Source organism: Episyrphus balteatus, chromosome 4, assembly GCF_945859705.1.
Source record: "Episyrphus balteatus chromosome 4, idEpiBalt1.1, whole genome shotgun sequence".
NCBI classification, from domain to species: Eukaryota; Metazoa; Arthropoda; class Insecta; order Diptera; family Syrphidae; genus Episyrphus; species Episyrphus balteatus.
The window spans coordinates 21,843,199-21,867,376 of NC_079137.1; the positions used below are offsets into that span (position 1 = coordinate 21,843,199).

At 32.0% G+C, this 24,178-nt stretch overlaps 2 protein-coding genes across 8 annotated transcripts in view; one reads left to right on the top strand and one right to left on the bottom strand.

Annotated features, from left to right (window-relative positions):
• LOC129918438 (YLP motif-containing protein 1-like) overlaps window positions 1-24,178 on the top strand; it is a 239,962-nt gene that overhangs the window by 191,067 nt on the left and 24,717 nt on the right. The window lies entirely within an intron of this gene.
• LOC129918434 (unconventional myosin-XV) overlaps window positions 1-24,178 on the bottom strand; it is a 261,312-nt gene that overhangs the window by 104,051 nt on the left and 133,083 nt on the right. Inside the window, exon 1 of one of the 5 annotated variants that reach the window (XM_055998955.1) lies at window positions 6,504-7,426. The exons of the other annotated variants lie outside the window; for them this stretch is intronic. Within the exon in view, the coding sequence (XP_055854930.1) occupies window positions 6,504-6,767 (264 nt within the window). The 5' untranslated portion in view covers window positions 6,768-7,426. Of the gene's footprint in view, window positions 1-6,503; window positions 7,427-24,178 lie in introns of those variants that run through there. 5 annotated transcript variants of the gene reach the window in all.

Genomic DNA, 24,178 nt, shown 5'->3' on the forward strand with positions numbered 1-24,178 from the left:
AACCCCTATTAGTTAAAAATTGCCGATGTTGCCGTATTTTTATTTTTAAAATAAAATGAATTTTTTTTTTATCACTCCGGTTTTGTTAGAATTAAAAAACAAACTTAGTTTGTACAAACGGTATCCATATTTATGTAAAATTTACGCATTCTACATGATAAAACAAAATACAACCTTAAAATAACAGATAGGGTCAATTTGGGTAAACGTAAACAGGGGTAAATGAGAACATGGCTCATTTAAATCAGTTAAATCTCTTTGACGCATACATAAGTACAAATCGCGGACGCATGTATCTTTTAACTTATACGTTAAACTCATTCCTGTCAAGAGAAAATTCATTCGACGAGCGTATTTTCCGTGAAATATAATTTTTACTTGCTCTATAGGGCAAGTATTGGTTTCGTGTAGAAAAAAAAATCGAGGTTTTAATCAAAACCAACATTACGATGATGGAGAAGATCAAAAAAGTGGTTTTCGTCATGCCGTCGTCCGTCGGTCTGTGCGTGTGTGCGTCTGTGCGTCCATCTGTACATCGAGCTAGGGCCTAAACGGGTGGATGGATTTGCTTGAAACTTGGTACAGATGATTTTTACGTAATTCCCTAGGTCCGTTTTTTTATTTTTTTTAATATCTCCAATTTAACGCATATCTCCCATATAACGTTTTCGAGGTATTTCAAATTTTTTTGAAAACGGCTCTAACGATTTCGTTTAAATTTGGTGTGCGCAGTACTCTTATTGATTCCAACAAAACTGCGTTTTTAGTTTTTCTCAAAAAATGCCAAGAGCGGAAATATGGCGTTGCCGTTTTTCAAAAATTGACATGTTTTTTAAGTCCATATATTTCATCAAAGCATAAGTCAATTTTTTCAAAATTTACAGACATCATAGGTATTGAAGTGTAAAATGTAAAAAAAAATTAAAAAAAAAAAGTTTTTCAAAAAATTTTTAAAAAATTGAATTTTTTTAACTTTCGATTTTTTTTTTTGTTTTTATTTTTTTTTTTTCTTCACAAAATCTTAAATTTCCAATAGATATTTAAGATAAAGATGCTTTGAACTACAAGAGCAAGTACGTGCGACCCAGTCGTGCATTTTATTTAAAGTGCCAAACAAGTCGTTAGTCTTTCAGAAAAATTAAATATTTTTGCAGATTCAATTAAGTCAGTATAGTTTGCAAATACTTTTTAGTTTTGAATTTTGATGTATGTGAAACAAAAAAATTTTAAAATACAGTCGATTTGCATGTGTTTACATTTACCCCAGAATATTTTCCATAATGGGGAAAATGTAAACAATAGGTGTGTTTTTTATTACCACCGGGCTTAACTGGTTAAAAAAAACGCCTCGCGGCTTAGCGAGAAAAATTGGCAGCACTGCATACTAAATGTTCCGAAATCAGCTGACACAAAAAAATATAAAGTTGTCATATTTTTCGCTTTTGGGGTTTCTTGTGTGTTTTTGAAAAAAAAAGTTCAATTAACTATTAAATAAATATTTAAAATAATAATTGTCCTTCCAAACATCAGTTTTGATGTTTTTAAACAAATTCTAAACAATTTCCGAACAAGTTGAGTTGGTAGCACAGATTTAAATCTGTTGAAAAAGTTAAGCCCAGAGAATTCTCCGGGCTTAACAGCTAAGCCCAAGGGGCTAAAGTGTTGTTGCATTTAACATGTAAATTCCTTAGCCCCGACTGCGTTTTTTTGTCCAGTTAAGACCGGTGCACAGTGGTACCGGTTTCTAAGAAGGGCGGCCATAGGGGATTATAGTTAGGATAGCAACAAAATATACTTGAATATGTGTGAGAATATATTTTTTTAGCAATAAAAAATGAATTAATTTAAAAACAATTGTTTTATAAAGAAATCTTGTATATATTTAATAACAAAATGTACAAACAAATGATAAGTTATTTTTTTAAATTATTTATTGGTTTTTTTTTTCAATTTCAGTCATAATTTTTATGTTACATTTCAGATTTAAAGCTTGCTTAATATCATATATTTTTATAAAAATATGTGCAAAAACTTAAGGAAAACATAAAAACTCAAAAAAAAAAAATTTTTGAAAAAGTTTTAAATATGAGAAATATGGGTAAAATTGAAACAATGAGTGTGAAAGAGTCAGTCGTAGCCCGTCGCACTTATTCGCAGACAGATTCAATTGTTTAAGAAACTACACGTGCTAGAGAAAATTTATGTATATGAATCATGTATTTATATTGATGACAACATAGTTAAAAGTTTCGGTAAAGTGAGAAGAAAAACAAAAGTATGGAATTTGAACCTGTCCTTTTCTAGTCTGTTTTTTATTGAAAATTTTAAATAAAATAGAATTGTAAACTCTTTAAATAAAGAACATACCTTCAACTTTAAGTTCCATAACAAAAAAAAACTTTAAAAATAATTTTAACCGAAAAATGCACTTAAAAGTTTAAGTTGATTCGGGACCAAAAATAAAGCATTGAAATCAGACTTTTTTCGACAACTTTTCATGGTCGATATGAAAAGTTCCGTTATTTTCTTAAAATGTCTGTTATGCTATCTTAAAGAATAGGCTTTTTATAACAAATATAACGAAAAATGACGTCATTATATTGACATCGATATTTCGGCCTATGGCCTACTACGGAACCACTGTGCGGTGGTAATAAAAAACACACCTAATGTATTCTGGGGGTAAATGTAAACATATATTTTCGCTGAAATTATTGGTTTTAATAAAAATAAAGTATTTTTAGTTAATTACTATGGCTAAAGTGCCACGAAGTGACGGAGTCACATTTTAAAGTAGCCAACACCATCATTTTCAGTATATGATGTTGCAAAATCGGTCTTTGACGTAAAAAAAAAATATGACTTTCAGAGTTGCAGAGCTTATCCATATCATAAAGAGGAAATTCTAAATTTTAAACCACTGTTTACATTTACCCCGAATTTGTAAAAAAAAAACAAACATGGTGGGGTATTTGTAAACATGCCATATTTGACAGTAATTTAAACAATTTTGGAAACATTTGTTTATATTTATAAATTGTAATCATTTGAAGATACCTGTCAAGTTGTTCCGTGAAAACATATTAAAATCTAAAGTCAAAAGAAAAAAGAAAAAAGACATGAAATTGTTTACATTTACCCACATTGGCCCTACATACATTCATATTTTATTTTTAATTTCGTTCATATACTTGTCGAGCTTTCTGGTTCCTGACGAAAGTCTAGAAGAAGTTCGTTTTGCTTTCAATAAATCAAAATCCTAGTAATGCAAGGACCAAGATGCTACTTGTTTTTTATTCTTGCTCAGAAATAAGAATAAGTGGTGCTTGAAGAAGAAACGCTGATACTGGCACAAGCACAAGCGACCTTGTGCTTTTTGTTTTACATCTAAATCTTGAGGTAGAGCAAAAAAACTGATTTCGCCCCACAAAGAATTTGATGCAATTTCATATGCACTTTGGTTTCTGAACCCCTATTCTTTAAACGTCTGTCGAAATTTGTAATGTCATATTACGACTGTTCTAGGTTGCTGTTTAGTTTGTTGAAAAAATCTTTTTTGCTATTCGCGAACTATATTGAACTAAGTAAGTGAACTAAGTTCACTGGTTCACCAAGATGAACTAGTTCATAGAACTAGTTTGTTGGCGAACTACACAAGCCTACTAAAAAACATCCTGGTACAATCTTGGAATTAGTGCTAATAGGCTAATTTTTTGGTTTCTATGTTTGTTTGGATATTCTATAACTTATGTCAAAAGTCTAAAAAAATCTCATGTCCGCAAGTGATAATTTTTCTGGTTTGAAGATAAGGTGAAGATTTTGAAAAATTGAAAAACTACACTTCAGATATTTGTGTCAGATCAACATAAATAAGGTACTTTACTTTTCAGGGATGGTCAGATTGATTTGTTTGTAGGCTTTGTTGGAATCATCGTTAAAAAATACCTTGAAATCATATGGGTTTATGTTGGTATACATATAAGAATCTAAAGTGTTCTTATTATTTTTTTTTTTAATCTGCACCTTACTTTAGTTTAACCTGGAAAATTAGGACTTGCGGACATGAGATTTTTTTAGACTTTTGACATAAGTTATAGAATATGCAAACAAACATAGAAATGTACCTACCTATTAGCACTAATTCCAAGATTGTACCAGGATGTTTTTTAGTGCATATCCCAAAATTTCCCCTTTTCAAAAATTACCATTTTGTCATAGATATGAATGTTTTTTGCATTCTATTGTTTTGATTCTTAATGATAATGAACATAAGAACTATCATGCAAAATTTGGTTCCGCTACCATAACTTTTAAGGGTTTTTTGGTAGTAAGTTAGCAAGTGTTATAATAATATGGGTTGACAGATGAAAAACAGGTATAACTTTTTTCAGAGACGTGGGATTGTATTGATTTTAGATTTTTTGGCATTAAAAAATACCTTGAAATCATGTATCACATGTCTATTTTTGCTAATTTTGAAAATCTCCATTTCGCACTTTGACCTTCAAAATCACGACTTACGGACATGAGATTTTTCTAGACTTTTGAGGTACGTTATGGAATGCCAAAACGAAGGTATTGAGCAAAAAAAATTTCTATTAGCGTTCATTCCGAGGTTTACCCCTTTTTCCACCTTATTTGACTGTATTATAAGGGAAAAAGATATAAGGGAGTAAGGGACAATCTTTCATCGTTTGAGAAATACATAAATATGGGAAGTGGGGGCAAGACCGCCTATGGGAGCAAGACCGTTTTTGTACTATGTTGTATGAAAAAAGGTAAAATTGGCAACACTTGCAATATAAAAAAGGTGCCTTTTAGTATGATCGATCACGTCTGTAAGCTTTACCAAGTTCAATTGAGACGCCGCAGAGTTACGATTAATTTTAACTTACTGAATAAAGACTTTATTTTAATTAAATGTTGTTTCTTACTGGTGTTTAAAACAATCAAACACTAAAGGGGCGGTCTTGCCCCCACTTCCCCTATATACAGGGTGATTCAGGAGTAATGTGCCAAAAATCTGTAGCGTATAGGTTGGGTCGAGACAAGAAAAAATCGTATGGGAGGGGAGGGGAGGGGGGTCTATTCCCCTTCGTTTAGCGGAGAGAGGCAATTAAAAAAAAAAATTGACTTGATTTGAAAAAAAAAATTATTAAAAATCAACGGTTACACCTACAATAACGTAATATACCTTTTGGTAAAGATAAAAACCTAGTCTTTTACAAAAATTTTAATAAAGCCATTTTATGGTACAGTTTTTGAAAAATTAATTTTCAAAATCAAAATTTTCAAACTATTTTTTTTTTTCAAAATTTTATGTAATTATGTACTGACTTAGGTTATAAAATTCGATGCTCTTATTTGTTCTTAAACAAAAACAGAAAACCGTATTCAGAAATATCTAATCTTTTTCGAGAAATTAACAAAAAACCAAAACTACTTTTATTCTTAAAAAACCTCTTTATGTTCTGTTTTTATGTGGCTGGACTTGTTGATAAATTAATTTATGAAACATTAACCATTCGGCTCTTATTTTTTAAATATTCAGACTTAAATAAGGATACAATAAATTGATACAGTAGGTATTGGATTAACCCTGAATTGATCAACTTTTTTTATTGATAACACCTGAAAACTTACCTGAGAATTTTTCTTACTATGTCTGGGGTGCTCGCCGCCCATGGGCTTACAACAAATTTAAAAAACGACTTGTTAAAATTGTTTCAATAATTTTTTTCTTCAAAATTTTGAGTTTGAGGACCAGTTTTTCAAAAACACTGCATTCAATTAACTTAATTGTTATTTTAAAAATAGTAATAACTTCCTATCTTTTTAAAAATGTATGTTTTTATATTTTAGGTGTTGCCGTTGTGTTCAAATACATTTTTTTTGTGTTTGAAGTCAATTTGTGAGAAAATTGCCCCTATCGCTTAAACGATGGAAGACTGTCGCTCACTCCTATATATTTTTGTCTTTTAATTTTCTAGACAATCTTTTGGCATCAATTAATTTATGAAATTTAGGCAAAATTTTTGAAAACAAAAATTTTTTGTTTTCAAAAATCTTCAATTAAATTTAAAAAATCAATACAATCAAGGCAATAGCGGCAATTTATAACCTATAGAGGTTAAAGTATTTTTAATAACAGATTATTGAAAGAAAAGATCATCAACATCGGAGCTGTTCGGCCGGGGTTCCCTTATATTTCCATTTTTTGAGCTTTAGTTACTCTACTATATAGAACTATGTAAAAAAAGAAGCATTTACTAGTTTTTATTTATATCACACAATGGCTCCCTAAAACCAACAGGAACAACCGAACGATATATTATCACAAAAAAGTACTACCGACAACGTCTCATATGAGATATGATGCTGTGTAACTAAAACAGAAGAACGCGATACTTCGCTACTAAGCATTCGTTTGGAAGAGCCTATAAGGTTAAACCACTTTTGCACTCACGTATACAAAATATAATAACTCAAATAGAAAAACTAACATGTTCGGCTATAAAATCACTGCACAGCATTGAGAGTTTCTTTACAACTTGTGGATAACGATTCCTTATTTTGTCCCTGCTGATACGTTTATTCTTGGTGGATTCAGAAGTCGATGATGTTGACGACATATCTTCAACGCTCGGCGGACGCTGGCGTCTCAGTACATGCGGCGACAAAATTTGAATAGACGGCGATGATATTGGACTAGGACTCACTGAACCACATTTCTGCCACGAATCCAAATGAAAGCGTACAATTCGCATCGACTTTAAGAAATTGTACACATTTTTAAGAATATGCAAACCAATAAAATTCTACAAGAACTTATATACGTTACCAGGATGAAGCTCATCTGGAATGTAACTGATAATCATTTTGTGCCGGAACGGTGTGAATCTCTTCGAAGCTTAACTCATGCGACAACAGAACTAGAAACAGCAACTTAATCTGGAAAAACTCGTTCGCGTCTATGATTTCTATACTACTGCGATACAACTCTGATGCTGTCGACCGGACAGCCGAGGCAACATTGTAAGCAATTTTAAATGGAAAAGCAAACGATTATTCGATGATGCTCCATATTTGGAGTTGAAGTTGAAGACGCGCTTACGTCGACAACCTCCCCGGTCCCTAGAGACAACTTTCTTTTTTCTCAGAATAAATGATAAATTCATACAATAATAAACTTAAAATTGCGAATGGAAATTTGGCTTTATACGTGTTTAAGTGGTTATTATTTACGCAAGTAAGTATACTCCATACACTGAAAATGTATAAATTTAGCAAAATATTAACTTTGCAAACCATAATGAAAATTATACTTTTGTTTATTCTAAGCAATTATTTTTGTTGATTACAATGCAGAATTTAACTGAGCTCAGTACTGAGTTACCAATAAAAATCCATAACGTTCATATATTTTTGTTTATTCTTAGCAATTACGTTTTTTGGATTACAATGCAGAATTTAACTGGGCTAAGTACTACTATATTAAAATTAATTTGTAACACGACCGACACCCCATGAAGCAGCGATGCTTGAGTAACTATCCAGAGGCGGATTTACCAGAAGGCTGAGCAGGCTGGAGCCTAGGGTGGCAGATTATAGGGGCGGCAAATTGTTTGACCGATCTGTTCACCTCATAGAAGTCAGAAAGATTTTTCCATGACGACTTTCTGATGTCTGGCAGATAGAATTCTGTAAAAAAATTTTCCAATGAATATTTTCTCTCATTAGTCATTGCACATTCCATATTCTAGACTAAAACAGCAAGTTCGCCGCCCCTTAACTAGTAATCGGCATCTGCGCCTTTTGCCCATACTTTGCATGAGAAAATCCCCCTATTACGTAAGTCGTTTGTATACTAAAATTACTTGGTCTGGGAGTTACAATTTCTCTTAAATTAGAAATTTATCTTGGCAGTCCCCTTCGCTCTACGCCCGTGCGTCGTCGTGTTAGTATAAACGAATTACGTTATAGGGGTGAATGCATTCTCCCTTTTCCTACTAACAACCCATTACATGCCAGTCCTACTACTGGTTGAAGGCTACGAACTGGCTAGTGTATATATAATTTTGTGATTTTTACTTGCGATATAGGTACTATAGGGCAAGTTTAGGATTCGTAAAAAAAATCGAACTTGAGATAACAATTTTACATGACATTACGATGATGGAGAATGCCAAAAAAGTGGGTCTGGCAATTCTGTCTGTCTGTCTGTCTGTCTGTCTGTGTGTCTGTCTCTATCTGGAGCTGCACCCTAAACGAGTGAAGTGATTTTCTTCAAACTTGGTAGTTAGCAGTTTTTGGTGATTCCCTAGAGGGGAAATTGAAATTTTTTTTTTATGACCAAAACTAACGGTACCTGCCATATAACGGAAATAGAAAAGTAAATTTTTTTCAAAAACAGCTCTAACGATTTTGATTAAAATTTTTGTGTTTAGTACTACACATAAGAGCCAACTTTTTAAATAAAAAAAATATTTTTTGTACCGTTATTAACGGTACCTGTCATAGAACGGTTTTTTTCGTTTCTGAATATCTCGTACAACATTAACCCGATTTAAATGAAAATTTTTATACAAAAGTGTGTAAGTAAAGATAATATTAAAATTTTAGAAAATTTTCAAAAAACGCATTTTTGGATTTTTAAAAAATATTTCAAAATTTTTTTTTGAAAAATCAATATTTTGAAAACGGATCAATGAAAAATTTTGAAATTTAGTTTTCATGTGTAAATTAATTATTTCTTCAAAATGGCATACCAACTTTTTTTTGAAAAATGTTAAAAAATTTTTATATATAAAAATTTATTTTTTAAAAAAACCGCTCCTACAATTTTCGAAAAATTTTTCCTAAAAATACCTTTTTATACAAGAAATAAAATGGCATATTTGTTTTTTTTTTTTAAGATAATTTAAAACGGAGTTTAATTATTTATAAAAACAGATTTAATTTTTTTATACTACTTATGAAATTTCTTCAAAATATCAAATTTTAAATTTCTTGAATAAATAGCTTTAACATTATAGTTACTTTAAGCATAAGAGCAAGTACGTGCGACCCCAGTCGTGCAATTTATTTTTGTTTGATTTTATCGGTATTGCTACCTACTTTAACAAAATATTTTTCCACGACTAGTAAAATGCTTTTGAAAAAGTGATAAAGATAGTAATATAATTGTTTTTATTTGCATATTTGGCTACCCGGTTACCCGGGCACCCGGTTAATTTCGTTTACCCGGGTAATAGCCATTTTATCCGGGTACCCGGGTACTCGGGTAATTTACTATCCAGGTACAAGCTACCCGGGTAACCGAGTACCCGGGTACAAGCTACCCGGGTAACCGAGTACCCGGGTAGCATAATACCCGGGTCGAATCATCAGCCCTAAACCAAATCATTAATTTAACCAAACTAATTCTACCCTTGGTTTTAGTGGCCAACCCGTGCTTTAAACGACACGTTCCATGATTTATTTTTTTCCTTGCTACCGAAGATTTTGCCAAAACAATACGTGATTAGAAATTGATTTTAGCAATAAAAAAACACAATCGTACAGCAGCGACCCTTTCTTCAAGTAGTAGAGATATGTAATTTTTCCAACGTAATTCGGAATGTTTTCGGAATGATCGTTTATCGGGGAAACCCGTGATTTTAATGACGCGACATTGTGATTTTACCCAAGATTTTCATGATGTTAAGAACAAACCTGTGCACAGTGCGTTGACCAGTGGACAAAAGTAAAAAAGTCAAGTCCATTATATGATGAAAAACCAGTGCTTCACATGAAGGGCTTATACACAGTTTTTCAATGCTTAAATACAAGATTCAAAAAGATTAGTGGTGTTTTTCATGATATTTTGATTATTCAAGCTTAGGTTCAAATTGATGTTTATCATTTTTTTTTTAAGTAAAAACAAATGTTCTTGACTTTTTTTCTTAATTATCAAAATGAATACCTATAGATCACGTGTGTATGTCAGTTTGTTTTTGTAAAGTGAAATTAGTATTTAAAAAATTTTACCAAAAAAATTCTGTTTTTTGTGACTCAAAAACAAAATTTACATCAGCAACCTGTAGCAGAATCTTGTTTGCCACAAGGTCCCTTATATTTCTACTTTTTTGCTCATAATTGCTCATTTTTAACATATTTACATTTTTGTAAATTTTCAATACTATAAAACAAGGACTTTTTGGATTAAATTGTAAAATTTTAAATTTGGTGCTTTATGAGTTTGTTTTAAAGTGCTAAAGTGCCTTTCAAAATATTTTGTTACAAAATATCGGGGAATTTACATAATTGCACTTTTGTAATGTTCTTTTACGTGATTTTTTTTTTGTTTTTGTTGGAATCTAGCATTAAAAAAAAAGTTGGACTTTTTTTAAGGAATTTTGCCTGCAGAGTTGACTCTCATTCGATATTATTTGAATATCTATTGTTTTTTTGTGAAATTTATCATTACTTTGATGAAATATACCATAAATATGTGTTTCTTAAGGTTTTCGTATTCAAAGAAACACAAATTTTTATATTCTGATTTTTGTCCACATCCCCCATACACTCGAGCGTGGCTTAACCGAAGCGACTCCTGGATTTTCGGGCAACCCATCATTTTAATGCGGAACTTAAACTCGTTGAATTAAAATTAGGGTAAAATTTTATAAAATGAAAAAAATTTTTTTTGTTATTTGACTTTTTTGAGATTGCTTTGAGTATTACGTCTGCAAAGTTAAATCAAAATCGTTAGAGCCGTTTCCAAGTAATTTGCTATAACTTGAAAAATTTGTATGAGAGGTACACTTTCTAAGCCAGATATGAATAAAAAAAATTTGTTAATCCGCCTTCCGCCTCTGTAACTATCTATTAACTCTCAACCATTCTATATAATTTTCAAAAAAGGAAGGGATGCACATTTTATTCATCGCCAAGTCAATGACAATGATTTCTTTAAGGTTTTGTCAATTCCTCGCAGAAGGCAACACCCCTGAAAGGGTGGAGGAGCCTGGGGTACAAAGCTTAACATTCGCAGCAAGTTACTAAAAGTTACATAGTCAAAACATGCCTTCTATGTCTCAATCGGTTTTTCAACAAATCAAGAGTATAATCGACAACTCGCTCCAGGTATCCTTGGCTAATATGGCCACAAAAGATGATGTTAGAAATCTTAAACAAGAAATCGATCATCTTAGAAAGCAAAACCAAGGACTCGCCCATATATTGCATTCGTTTAAGATACCTCCATTGTTGTGTACTTCAAGAAGAACTGGAATTGCAAAGTCGAGAATTAAAAGCCTTGTGCAATCCAAATCGCAAGTTAAGAATGATAGTGTAAAGCATGGAATACACGGTACAATTATCGTACAAAATTTGAACCGCATTCGATAAATGTACCTATCGTATGTGTGCACCAAAGTATCCGCTGTACCCATATCGCACGGTCGAATGCTGATGATGGAAAACAAGAGGTAGTATGCGATTGATTAGAGAGGGTAGTACCGTGTGTGGGCTTTTAATTCACCTATGATTCAGTTTTCGAGATAACATAAAAATTTTTAACTAACATCCAAGAAAATTTATTTGACAGATAATGAAATCGTAAGTGAATCGCTTAACAACTAAAAAAAACATGATTTTTCAGAAGAATTAAAATAAGAAAATACATATAAAACTATTTAGTGAGGCGGCTTAGCATTAATAAACAGCTCAAACGTGCACTTTGTGATAAAAGCATAAAATTTACATCATTGGTAGTACTCAATATAAGAGTTATTTTGAGATATTGGGCCACCTTGTATTCCATCAGGAAGGGTAGGTACAAGAGTTTTTCTGTGTTGCACTTGCTTTATTGCATATCATGATTTCGAGGTATTTCTTAAAGCCCGTTTGAATAAAATTAATACTAAAATGTCTCGACCATCATGTAAAAAGTTATTGGACTCAGGGGCGTACACTCCCTTGGGGCAAGCGGGGCGGCGCCCCGGGGCCCCCGACCGACCCCAGGGCCCCCACTGGAGACAATGCAGAGAAGGAAACTGTAGGGTAAAGTCGGGGGATATGGCACCCATTTTCGTTTTTCGTTATTACTTGAGAAATAAAGAAGATATCTATTTCAAACAAAGGCACATTTATTTTAAAACTATTTCTTAAATACAAAATAGGTACATAAGTGTAATTCAAAGATAATTTCTTGTTATAGTCGAGTCAAATTAGACATACAATTTGTAAAATCTCGGAATCCAGGGAAAGTCGATGCATCTGAAAAACGAGTATAGGGCTGCATTATAAAAGGGTCAAATAAGAAAGTTAAAAAAAAAAATTTCACCGCTCTCGATTACAACAGTTTTTATAGACCGTTTACTGTAATTCCGTATGCAAGCGTCAATCGGAATTGCTGTCTCATTTTAGATTTTGATCAAACTTTGTAGGGATGTTCTCTAGGACTGTAAGGAAGCAAATCCATGATGATTTAATTTTAAGTTGCGTGGTTTCCCCGCTACCCGCATTCGAACTTTTTCAGAAGGTCATTTTTATGTTATTATAGCTTTGCGTCTACTAAAGATATCTTTTTGTTTGAAACGCCATGTTAAAGCTTAAGAGTAGTAATTTTTGAATATATATCAAAAAATTACGTAATAATTATCCCTGAATTAAAAATAATTTTTGAAAAACTGGTAATTTTGCTGATTTTTCATGGTTTTTGACTGGCTCCAGAACCTTGGCTATTATATGTAGGAAGCTTATACTTACCAAATATTAAATATAGATATTTTTCAACAAAATAAATCTAAAATGAACTCGATGGCTGTACTCCTTATGTAAAAATTTTAAGTTCAAAGTATAGAGTATTTTAAAAAAGCTAATTTTTATACTGTCATTTTCTACGATTTGACTAAACGAAGAAATGTGAAACTTACAGTGTGTTAAGCTAAGAGTACGAACTAAATATACTATTAATTTCATGCTTCTGTCTTATGTCAAACATAGTGCAATCATAGCCTTAAGTAGGGTTTTTTTGGCTTTTTAGCATTTTTGCGAATTTTCAAACAAGCGGTACACTAAGAAGATATGAAAATAACACAATTTTTTTTAGAGGACTTAAAGTTAAAAGTTTCAACTTAACACACTGTTAGTTTCATGTTTCTATCTTTAGTCAAATCGTAAAAAATCATAGTATAAAAAAATATTTTTTCAAAAAACTCAAAACTTTGAACTTAAAATTTTTGCATAAGGAGTACAGCCATCGTGTTCATTTTAGATTTATTTTGTTGAAAAGTATCTATATTTAATATTTGGTAAGTATAAGCTTCCTACATATAATAGCCAAGGTTCTGGAGCCAGTCAAAAACCATGAAAAATCAGCAAAATTACCAGTTTTTCAAAAATTATTTTAATTCAGGGATAATTATTACGTAATTTTTTGATATATATTCAAAAATTACTACTCTTAAGCTTTAACATGGCGTTTCAAACAAAAAGATATCTTTAGTAGACGCAAAGCTATAATAACATAAAAATGACCTTCTGAAAAAGTTCGAATGCGGGTAGCGGGGAAACCACGCAACTTAAAATTAAATCATCATGGATTTGCTTCCTTACAGTCCTAGAGAACATCCCTACAAAGTTTGATCAAAATCTAAAATGAGACAGCAATTCCGATTGACGCTTGCATACGGAATTACAGTAAACGGTCTATAAAAACTGTTGTAATCGAGAGCGGTGAAATTTTTTTTTTAACTTTCTTATTTGACCCTATTATAATGCAGCCCTATACTCGTTTTTCAGATGCATCGACTTTCCCTGGATTCCGAGGTATAAAGCTAATTTGACTCCACTATTATTTTTTGTAAAAATAAAAAACATTAAAAAAAATATGACTGAAAAAATGGAGGGTGATATGGCACATAATCGAAGGTGATATGGCACCCTATTTCTTCTTGATATTTTATGTGACACTTGTTGCATGTGTTGTTGAAAGACGTACACGAATCATGAGATCAAAAGTGACATTGTGATTGCTGCCTTATTCCGCACTTTTCAGCCAATCTCAGAGCTATTTGGCAAACTTTTAGACTCTGGTCATTTAAGCCTTTTTAATGTAGTGAAGTATGAAGGTCCTGCTTTTTTTTGACATTCAGCAGCTCCAACGGCTGCTGTGATCTGGGTTTTAGTCCACTTGGCCTGGTTTGCTAAAGTTTTTTGTAATTACAATTGTCAGGTTCAAAAGTAGATGCGGGGGAAATGGCACCGGTGCCATATATCCCGAGGTTTTTGGGTGCCATATCCCCCATTTGACTACACTTCTGTTTTCTTCAAATGACACGAATAATCACGTTTGCTTAGTTATTGCAATGAGCAAACACAAAAATACAACAGTTACCGTTCTTTTTGTGTTAAAATGAACCCTCGGCGTCAAATACTTTTGGAACCACACGTATGTACAACAATTTTACACAAAAAAACTTTTCGCTCAAATTGAACTCACTTTTTTAAATTTAAGTGGCAATGGTTACTGCGGATCCGAATGCATCCACTAAAAGTTTACATCAGTGTGAATTATATTTTGCTCTGTTTGCTTTGAAAAGAAGTAATTGAGTGGGAGATATTGAAAGGGTGCCATATCACCCGTGGTGCCATATCACCCGACTTTACCCTAAGCATAAATTGAGTAACGAAGTAAATTAAAATGTAGGGTAGGATGGTATAAGAGTGCGCGGTTGATAAGAGTGCGCAAAGCGATTTTCTACGGTTTGAAAGGGAATGTAAGACTGAATGCACTTATTTTGGAAAGATCTAAATGAGTTTGATCTGCTGTCAAAATTTCATGCAAATGTGTTTGTAAACAGACTTGCTAGTTAAGTTTAAGTTTTTTAGCACTTTTTTTCCAATTTTTCTTGCCAAACAAATTAAATTTTCCGCTTAAAAACAAAAAATAACAATAAACAAAGTATGGGACATTGAAAAGTAGACAAAAAGAAACATTTGAGGAACACGTAAGATTGGTCATAAAGTGCATTGTGAAATACATATATATTCTTCGATTACATGTCTGAACGTGTAAGAGTGCGCACCATGATGATGTATAAGAGTGCGCGGGTTATAAGTGCAGTAAATGCTATCTAAGGCTTCAAAATAACTAGCATTTGACCATATACCAGCAAGCAGCAGCTAGAAAAAGCAGTTCTAACCAAAAAGAAACCAAATACAAGTTTTACAAAAAACAAGCGAATGGAAGTAACTAGGAAATGTCGAAATTTTTTCGGAACCATTAATCGAAGACTAAATAGATTGTTCCTCATGCAAGGAGTGATAGGTCGAAAAATACTCTGTTTATTTAAAGATAGGCAGTTTTATTTGTGCGAACTTACACCTGTGCGCAGCTGCGCACTCTTACAAACTAAACCGCGCACTCTTACACAATAGGATGTATAAGAGTGCGCAAATTTCCTAATGTGGTATTTTGTTTATAACTATTGAATTAATACATTTTTGTTACCAGTTTTAAGTTTTTTTCGTTGCTTTGATTAAAAACTAAAAACTATATATAAAAAAAGTAGTTAAATTCTTTTTGTTATTGTTTTATTTGGTGTTTTGTCTAAAATGCGCACTCTTATACCACTTTACCCTATTCGAATCACTTCGGATACAAGGGAGACAAATTATGTCATTTCGTGTAATGTATAATGCATTGGTAGCCACACAATATATATTGATTTAATAAAAAGGTTACCCCAGGGGCCCCAAAAAATAAACTGCTTTTTTATAGTGGAGTAACTAAAGCTCAAAAATTGGCAATATTAGGGAACCCGGCCGAACAGCTTAGATTTTGATGATCTTTTTTTTCAAACGTCGGTAATTAAAAATACTTTAAAGTCTATAGATTAAAAATTGCCGGTGTTGCCGTTTTGATTTTTTAAATTTAATTGAAGATTTTTGTGAACAAAAACAAATTTTTTTTCAAAAATTTTTCTTAAATTTCATAAATTAATTGATGCCAAAAGATTGTCTAGGAAATTCAAGGAAAAAAAATATATGGACGTGAGGGACAATCTTAAATAGTTCAAGCGATAGATGCAATTTTCTTATTAATTGACTTCAAACACAAAAAAAAATATTTGAACACAACGGCAACACCTACAATATTCAAATATACATTTTTTAAAAGCTAGAAGCTTAGTAATATATGTAAAATTAAAATTAAGTTAATTGAATGAACGGCTTTTGAAAGAATGGTAATTGAACTCAGATTTTTGAAAAAAAAAAATTATTGAAAAAATTTTAACATGTCGTTTTTTAAACTTGGTCGTAATATAAAATGCAATTATTTTCAAATTTTTTTGGCCGCATTTATTATGATTTCAAATTGAATCATTTATTTGCAAAACATGATAAGTCCATGATTTTAAATTTTTCAGGAGATGAAAAAAACGTTCTATTTTCTTTTGATATGCGTAGAAAAATTTATAAAAAACATATTCTGTAGAACTCTTGCCTAGCTACAAAATATCGTTTCGTTTTTAATTTTTGGAGCGATAGCTCAAAAGATAAAAAATAAAAACGCTTTTGGACTTATCATACTTTGAAAATAAACGGATGTGAAATTAGTTTTTAAATGGATATGCAATTTTGCTTTTAGCCCCAGTCTATCAAACAATTGTATTTGAGAATAAAATACAATGTCCGGACTGCTTATTTAACTTTAAAGTAGCTTTAAACTTAAGATTTTCAGCCATTAATCTAATATACCATTTACACAAAAAGAAGCTGTTGTTTATTTTCAAAAGATGATAAGTCCGGGACTTATTCTGTTTTTGATACTAAAAAAATATTTCGCGTAGCTGTAAAATCGGATATAGATGGAGTAGATACTTCATATTTTAAAGACAGACGTGGTTATCCCTGGAGTACAAATTTAGTCAAAAAAACGAATTTTGAAAAAAAGTGGACTTATCATGTTTTGCAAATAAATGATTCAATTATAAAAGGAAATGTCGATATGTATTACGGTTTATGAAAAAAATTAAAAAGTATTTCATTTTCGAAGAACTTTTTTTAATAAAAGTTTTGAAAAAAGAATGTAACTTATTTTTTTTTTTAAAGTTCAACATCTAAACATAAAATTATTTTTTATTCATTTAATAACCCTTACTGTTGAAAGTTAAATAGCAAAAATTTAAAGTTCCTATTTACCACAGTCTTTGAGAAAATTAATTATTTCAATGGAAAAATTCAGTTTTAATAAAAAAAAAACCATTGAAATTGAAGTAATTTTTCATTTTTTTTTTTCAAAAGCGTGATATATTTTACCTTTTTTGGTTCGAAATTCAACTGATAATATTTATGGCCAAAAATTTTTTTTAAATAAATTCATATTTTATTAGAAAAAGTTTGTAAAAAATACATTTTAAATTTTTCTAATAACATTTTTTTTTTAAATTCTGAGTTTGAGGACCATTTTTTCAAAAAGTCTTGATTAAATTTAGTGGATTTAAATTTAAGAGATAAGAATGAGCTTCTGGCTTTTTTAAAATGTATTTTAAAATATTGTAGGTGTTGCCATTGTTTTCAAAATATTTTTTTTGTGTTTGAGGTCAGAATGTTAGAAAATTGCATTTATCGCTCAAACGATGGAAGATTGTCCCTTACCGCCTTTTATATATTTTTCCTTAAATTACCTAGAGAATCTTTTGCTATCATTTGTTTTATGAAATTTAAGCAAAAAAAAATGGTTTTGTAAAAAAAAAATTATTTTTAATTTTTAAAAACAATACGGCAACACCGGCAATTTTTAATCTATAGACTTTAAAGCATTATCAAGATTGATGTTTTCGGACTTGAGGTTCCTGTATTTAGAATATGATATATTACGAATTTAGGCTATTCATATCAGCTGAAAAACTAAATTTTTTGAACTCCTTGAAAACAATATAAAGCCAGGACTTGAAGTTGCCAGGCATTTTAATTCGTTATTATAACGCATAAGGCTATAAAACTTCATAGTTCTCCCATTTGGGTTAAACATCCACTCCTAAAATTTGCTATCAACTTCTTAAAAGGTGGACGTTCTAAATTCGACTGTATTTCTTTTTTATGTTTATTACCTCATGGCTTTCGACTGGGCGAACCGATTTTTTCAGTGCAGTCCCATTTCAATTAAGTCCATTTCTGATTAATATATATATGTATTTATGTCTTGACAATGTTATTTCCACAAATAATAAAACTTTCCAATAGAACTGATGAAATGCGCAGTCAAAATTCAAATTACTAAGACTAAAATTTGTAATTTAAATACTGTCACGGACCATTTAGTTTTATGAAAATAAATCTTGGTAGATTCTCAGACTTAGCCGATATGTACACAAAAATTCATAAAAAAATCGTTGGAAAAAAATTTAAAAATTAAATTTTGAGTGGACAACCCTAACCACTAGTAGTTGTTGGCCGATTCTTAGACTTACCCGATGTACCCACAAAATTTCATAAAAATCGTTCCAAAGATATATTTAAAAAATGTTTGGTTGGACCACCCTAACCATTTTATGATATGAAGATTCATATTGGCAGAATGGCCGATTCTCAGACTTCCCGACAAAAATTGTTACACTCGTGAAACTTGGCAAAAAGTTTGCTTTTGGGATAAGAACCAAGGATCAAAGAAGTAAAAAAATAAAATGCACGACTGGGGTCACACGTACTTGCTCTTATGTTAAAAGTAGATCTTATCTTAAAGCTTTTTATCAAAAAATGAGGTTTTAAATCATGAATTATATCTTTTGATCTGATATTATATACAATATTCCATTAGTTTTTAGTAAATCTGTTAAGAATAATTTTAAAAGCATATAATTTTTTACCACACCCGGGAATCGGACTTCGTATCTGCTTGGTGGTAGTCCACCACTCTACTCACTCGGCCATCCTAGAATATTCATTAATGAAATCAAAAACTTAATCAGTTCAAATAGCAAAAAAATGTCCGAGCTAAATTATTCAATGTCAAAACCCAAAAGTGTCCGAGCTAGATTATTTAATATCAAAACCAAAAATCAAATACAAAACTTGGTAATTTCTGTAAAGCTCCTATAAATTCATTAAACAGACTTATCCGAAAAACCAGCTTTCTTCGTTTAAGTTTCTTTAACAGTATTTAAACAACTTATTAGAAGTTGTTAAACAAGTCCGAACTTCTATAAGCAGTTTAATTTTGAAGCAAGCTCAATACAAGCTGTATAAAAAGTAGAACCTGGAAGATTTCAATTTACAGAAGCTGTTGTGCTAGTTGGGATGTGTACATTCGTGAGCATTGATGAGATTATGTAACATTCGCGTATCAGAAATCAGAATACAATGCACAACGCTTATAAGAAACATCAAAGTGTAATATGTATTCTTATGACGGAAAGAAACAACTTTCTTCAAAATAAACTTTTTATGTTAAAACCTTACCAACGCATATATGGTTCTTTTGAGAAATAGAAAATTAATTTTATAAAAACGTAACAATTTTTATTGTTTAAGTTTAAACCGTGTTTGTTATGGGTAATTTTTTAAAGGCTCATATTTTTCAAAACGAATTTTTCTTATGAACGACTAATTACTTATAAATAAATTAAACTAGATTTCTCTGATATTTTCCCTTATTTTATGCTATTAAGAACACGTTACCCGGTTTCTCGGGTACCCGCTACTTAAAAAGCCCGGGCACCCGCACATTCGGGTAATACCCGCATATTCGGGTACCCAGGTACCCGGGTATTTATTGAAACGGGTATTACCCGGGTAATATCAAGAGCCATAAGAAAAACGCACTTAGTACTAAAGGCACGTCAGTTATTTAGTATTTTTTGTCCAGGCTTAAATTTAATTTCTTAAAGTAATGATGCCATCAGACAGTGCTCAGTAAATACTACACAGAGAAAAATAGACCACATAAAATAGAACAAAAACAATAAGATTTCTCTATGGTTTTCATCCAATAAGGAAACCTTATTAAAACAATCGGATTTTCTTATTGTTTTAAAATCTGCAAACATATAAAAAAAACGATGACCAGGCTGGGAATCGAACTGGAGACTTCAAATCATTAGTCGCCCACCTTACCACCTGAACCAACCTGCCATGAAAACATTGATCGCGATTTTTGTTCTAGTGCTAAGTTGCAAAAAAAATCAACTTTTCAGTCAAATTTTAATAAGATTTTCTCTATAAAAATAATAAGAAATCTCCTTAAAAAAACCTTATTAATCGTTGATTTTAATAAGATTTCCTTATGAAATGTATGGACGGTAAAACAATATGGCAATCTGTTAGTTTTTAGCGGGTCATATTTTTCTCTGTGTACAAGACCTCGTCATTAGTTTATTTTTGACAAAAAGTGGACATGTGCCGTTTTTCCCCTGGACCCTTCAATTGATATAAACCACCCGAAACAACCATCAAGATTAACAGATTGAAACGAATTGTCTTCTTTATTTACATTGTCGACTTCATTGTTTACATTGTCGACATTGTCTACATTTTTGACACAATTGTCTACGAAGAAATGTAGACAATCAAAGTCAACGCGTAGAGGAACAACACTGGCCTCTAAGCACTTAATTTTGAGGCCATAAAAATAATTTGTTAGGGGCCCCAAAAGAAATAAACTATGTTTGATGATGGAAAATCAAATGTGTACATATTACTTCAGAACAGAGGCCCCAAGAACTATCAATTCAAAGCTAAAAAAAAATTTATTTTAGGAGCCTCTAAATATTTAATTTTGAGGGCCCCGAAAATAATTTTTCAGGGGCCCCAAAATAAAAGAAAATTATGTCTGATGATGGAAAATCAAATATGTATTTATTACTTCAGAACAGAAGCCCCAAAAACTATCAATTCTAAGCTTCAAAAATTTTTATTTTAGGGGCCTTTAAATATTTAATTTCGGGGGCCCCAAAACTAATTTTTCAGGGGCCCCACAATAAAAAATGTATGTTTGATGATGGAAAATCAAATATTTACATGTAGGTACAATGTACCTGGTACATATTACTTCAGAACAGAGGCCCCAAGAACTATCAATTCTAAGCCAAAAAAAATGTATTTTAGGGGTCTCAAAATATTAAATTTTGGGGGCCCCTAGTACAAGTATTTACTACTTTTATGATAGGAATTTTAAGTAAGTATATAGACTGAGAGCCGACAGCATATTTTGGCAGTTTTGATATAACCGAAATTCGAGTGTGCACATATCTAGATATGCACCACAGTATATCAATGGAACAAGTCTGGCAGTGATCTTTTTCAGCTTTCCCTTGCCAGACGCATCCAAAGTGCAGCAAAAAATCAATTTTTGGCGTTTTGGTATAACCGAATGAATGATACACCAAAAAATCATAAAAAATCCCCTGATTTCGAATCTGTGGGTACCGCAAGTTTCTTTTTCAGCTTTCCCCCCGCCAGACCGCTTTAAAGCATTTTTAAGTGCATTTTTCTAATAAAAAACCTAATTACTTATTTTCTGTTAGGTATAACCGTATGATGGTAACAAATTAAAATTATATGTCTATTCCTGGTTTAGAAAATATAAGTTTAAGCCATATATTTTTCAGCTTTCCCTCTGCCAGACGCCCTTAAAGGTATCTCAATAGTACGGGAATGTTAGATTTTTCTATATGGGGCAAGTCAAAATGCATTTCGGATTTTTTCCCAGACCCCCATGCCCCATATAGCAAAATCTAACTTTCCCGTACTATTGAGATACCTTTTAGGGCGTCTGGCAGAGGGTAGGCTGAAACAAAACTGGCTTGAACTTACATTTTCTAAATCAGGAAAAGGCAGAGAAAGTTAATATTTGGCCATCATATGGTTACTCTAAACAAAAAAATATTATTTCAATTTTATAAGAAAAAAACAGAAACTAGGTGTTTTTTCTATGGAAAAACCTGTTTGGGAGATACCGTACTTTCCCGTAGTATTGAGCATAAACAAAAAATACCAAGACTGGAAACTCGGCAGTCAACTGACGTTTGCCTACAAGCTGCGAGGTGTGGTGAATGTCGTGAACCTATCGTTGTGTTCGTGTCCGATGAGTGGTGAATGTCGTGAATCTATAAATGTGTGCGTGTTAACGTCATTTACCAACGTAAAAACGTAGAAAAATGCACTTAAAAATGCTTTAAAGCGGTCTGGCGGGGGGAAAGCTGAAAAAGAAACTTGCGGTACCCACAGATTCGAAATCAGGGGATTTTTTATGATTTTTTGGTGTATCATTTATTGGGGTAATACCTAGTAAAACGCCAAAAGTTGATTTTTGACTGCACTTTGGATGCGTCTGGTAGAGGGAAGGCTGAAAAATAGCTGGCTTAAAATTATATTTTCTAGACCTGGAATAGACATAGAATATTAATTTGTTACCATCATACGGTTATACCTAACAGAAAATAAGTAATCAGGGTTTTTATTAGAAAAATGCACTTAAAAATGCTTTAAAGCGGTCTGGCGGGGGGAAAGCTGAAAAAGAAACTTGCGGTACCCACATTTTTTAAAATCAGGGGATTTTTTATAATTTTTTTGTGTATCATTCATTCGGTTATACCAAAACGCCAAAAATTGATTTTTTGCTGCACTTTGGATGCGTCTGGCAAGGGAAAGCTGAAAAAGATCACTGCCAGACTTGTTCCGTTGACATACTGTGGTGCATATCTAGATATGTGCACACTCGAATTTCGGTTATATCAAAACTGCAAAAATATGCTGCCGGCTCTTAGACCATTACGAACAAATTAAAACATAAAAATAAACCTAAAAATAAATAAGCCATACAGCCATAAGGGGCCCCCAAATATCAAAATTTAGTCTTGCCCCGGGGCCCCGGGTGGCGACTCAACGTACGCCACTGATTGGACTCTTTATGAATAGTCTTTTACTTAAAGAGCAAGAATCAGAATATTACCAATTGTTCTTTAAAAAAAAGTGGTAGACTGATAAAATTTTGTAAGGACGTTTGATATACATAGGTACCAAAGAAAAAAATAATAAAATATGTCCACCAAAATATTTCGGGTTAAAGGGTGTTTTCTTTAGCGGAAAAGAACACTCTTGAAATGGTACCATTGCACCACATGGAAAATGTATACAATTTTTTGAACTGCATACAAATATTATACATACTATGAAGATCAAAAATAAAAAAACAAACTAATTATATTTACCATGGAAAATTTAATTTTAAATTAAATTAAGTTATCCCATTAATGACAAACTCAAAGAGCTTGCTTTTATTTTTCATTGAATTTTCATACAAATAGTGGAGTCAAATTATCTTTATACCTCGGAATCCAGGGAAAGTCGATGAATTTGCAAAACGAGTATAAGGTTGTATTATAAAAGGGTTAAATGTTGCGTCTTCAATAGACCCAAAACTATAGTAACATGAAACTGACGTTTTCCAAAAGTTCGATAGCGGGTAGCGGGGAAACCACGCAACATAAAATTAAATCATCATGGATTTGCTTCCTTAGAGTCCTAGAGAACATCCCTAAAAAGTTTGAGCAAAATCTAAAATGAGACAGCAATTCCGATTGAACGCTTTCATACGGAATGACAGTAAACGGTCCATAAAAACTGTTGTAATCTAGAGCGGTGAAATTTATTTTTTTAACTTTTTTATTTGAACCTTTAAAAATGCAGCCCTATACTCGTTTTACAGATTCATCGACTTTCCCTGGATTCCGAGATTTTACATATTTTATGCCTAATTTGACTCGACTAAAATTATTGTTTTGAAGGAGTGAGGTGCATAAGTAAAAGAATTAAAAAAAATTGTGCAGTTTGTGATAAAAGATCAAATTAATAGGATTGTTATACAATGGTACAAGCAAATGGTACAAATGGTAATGGTACAAGCAAATGCAAAAACACCAGCATTCAGTTAGCCTTAGAAATGAACCAATACAAAACCGGGAGGTTTGCAGCCGATTTCTGAGGTCAACCCGGCGAACCCCACAGGCGGATCACTAGTGTGAAGCAGATACGTGCACCCAGAGAAAAAACGCATAGTAATTTTTAATCCGTTCTACATTTACCCCGTTTGTGTGGCGATTTGAATCCGAATTGAATCAGGATTTAGGTCTATATATACCTGAATCGAATTGAATCCGGATTTGTCGATCCGATCCGACTCGGAGAG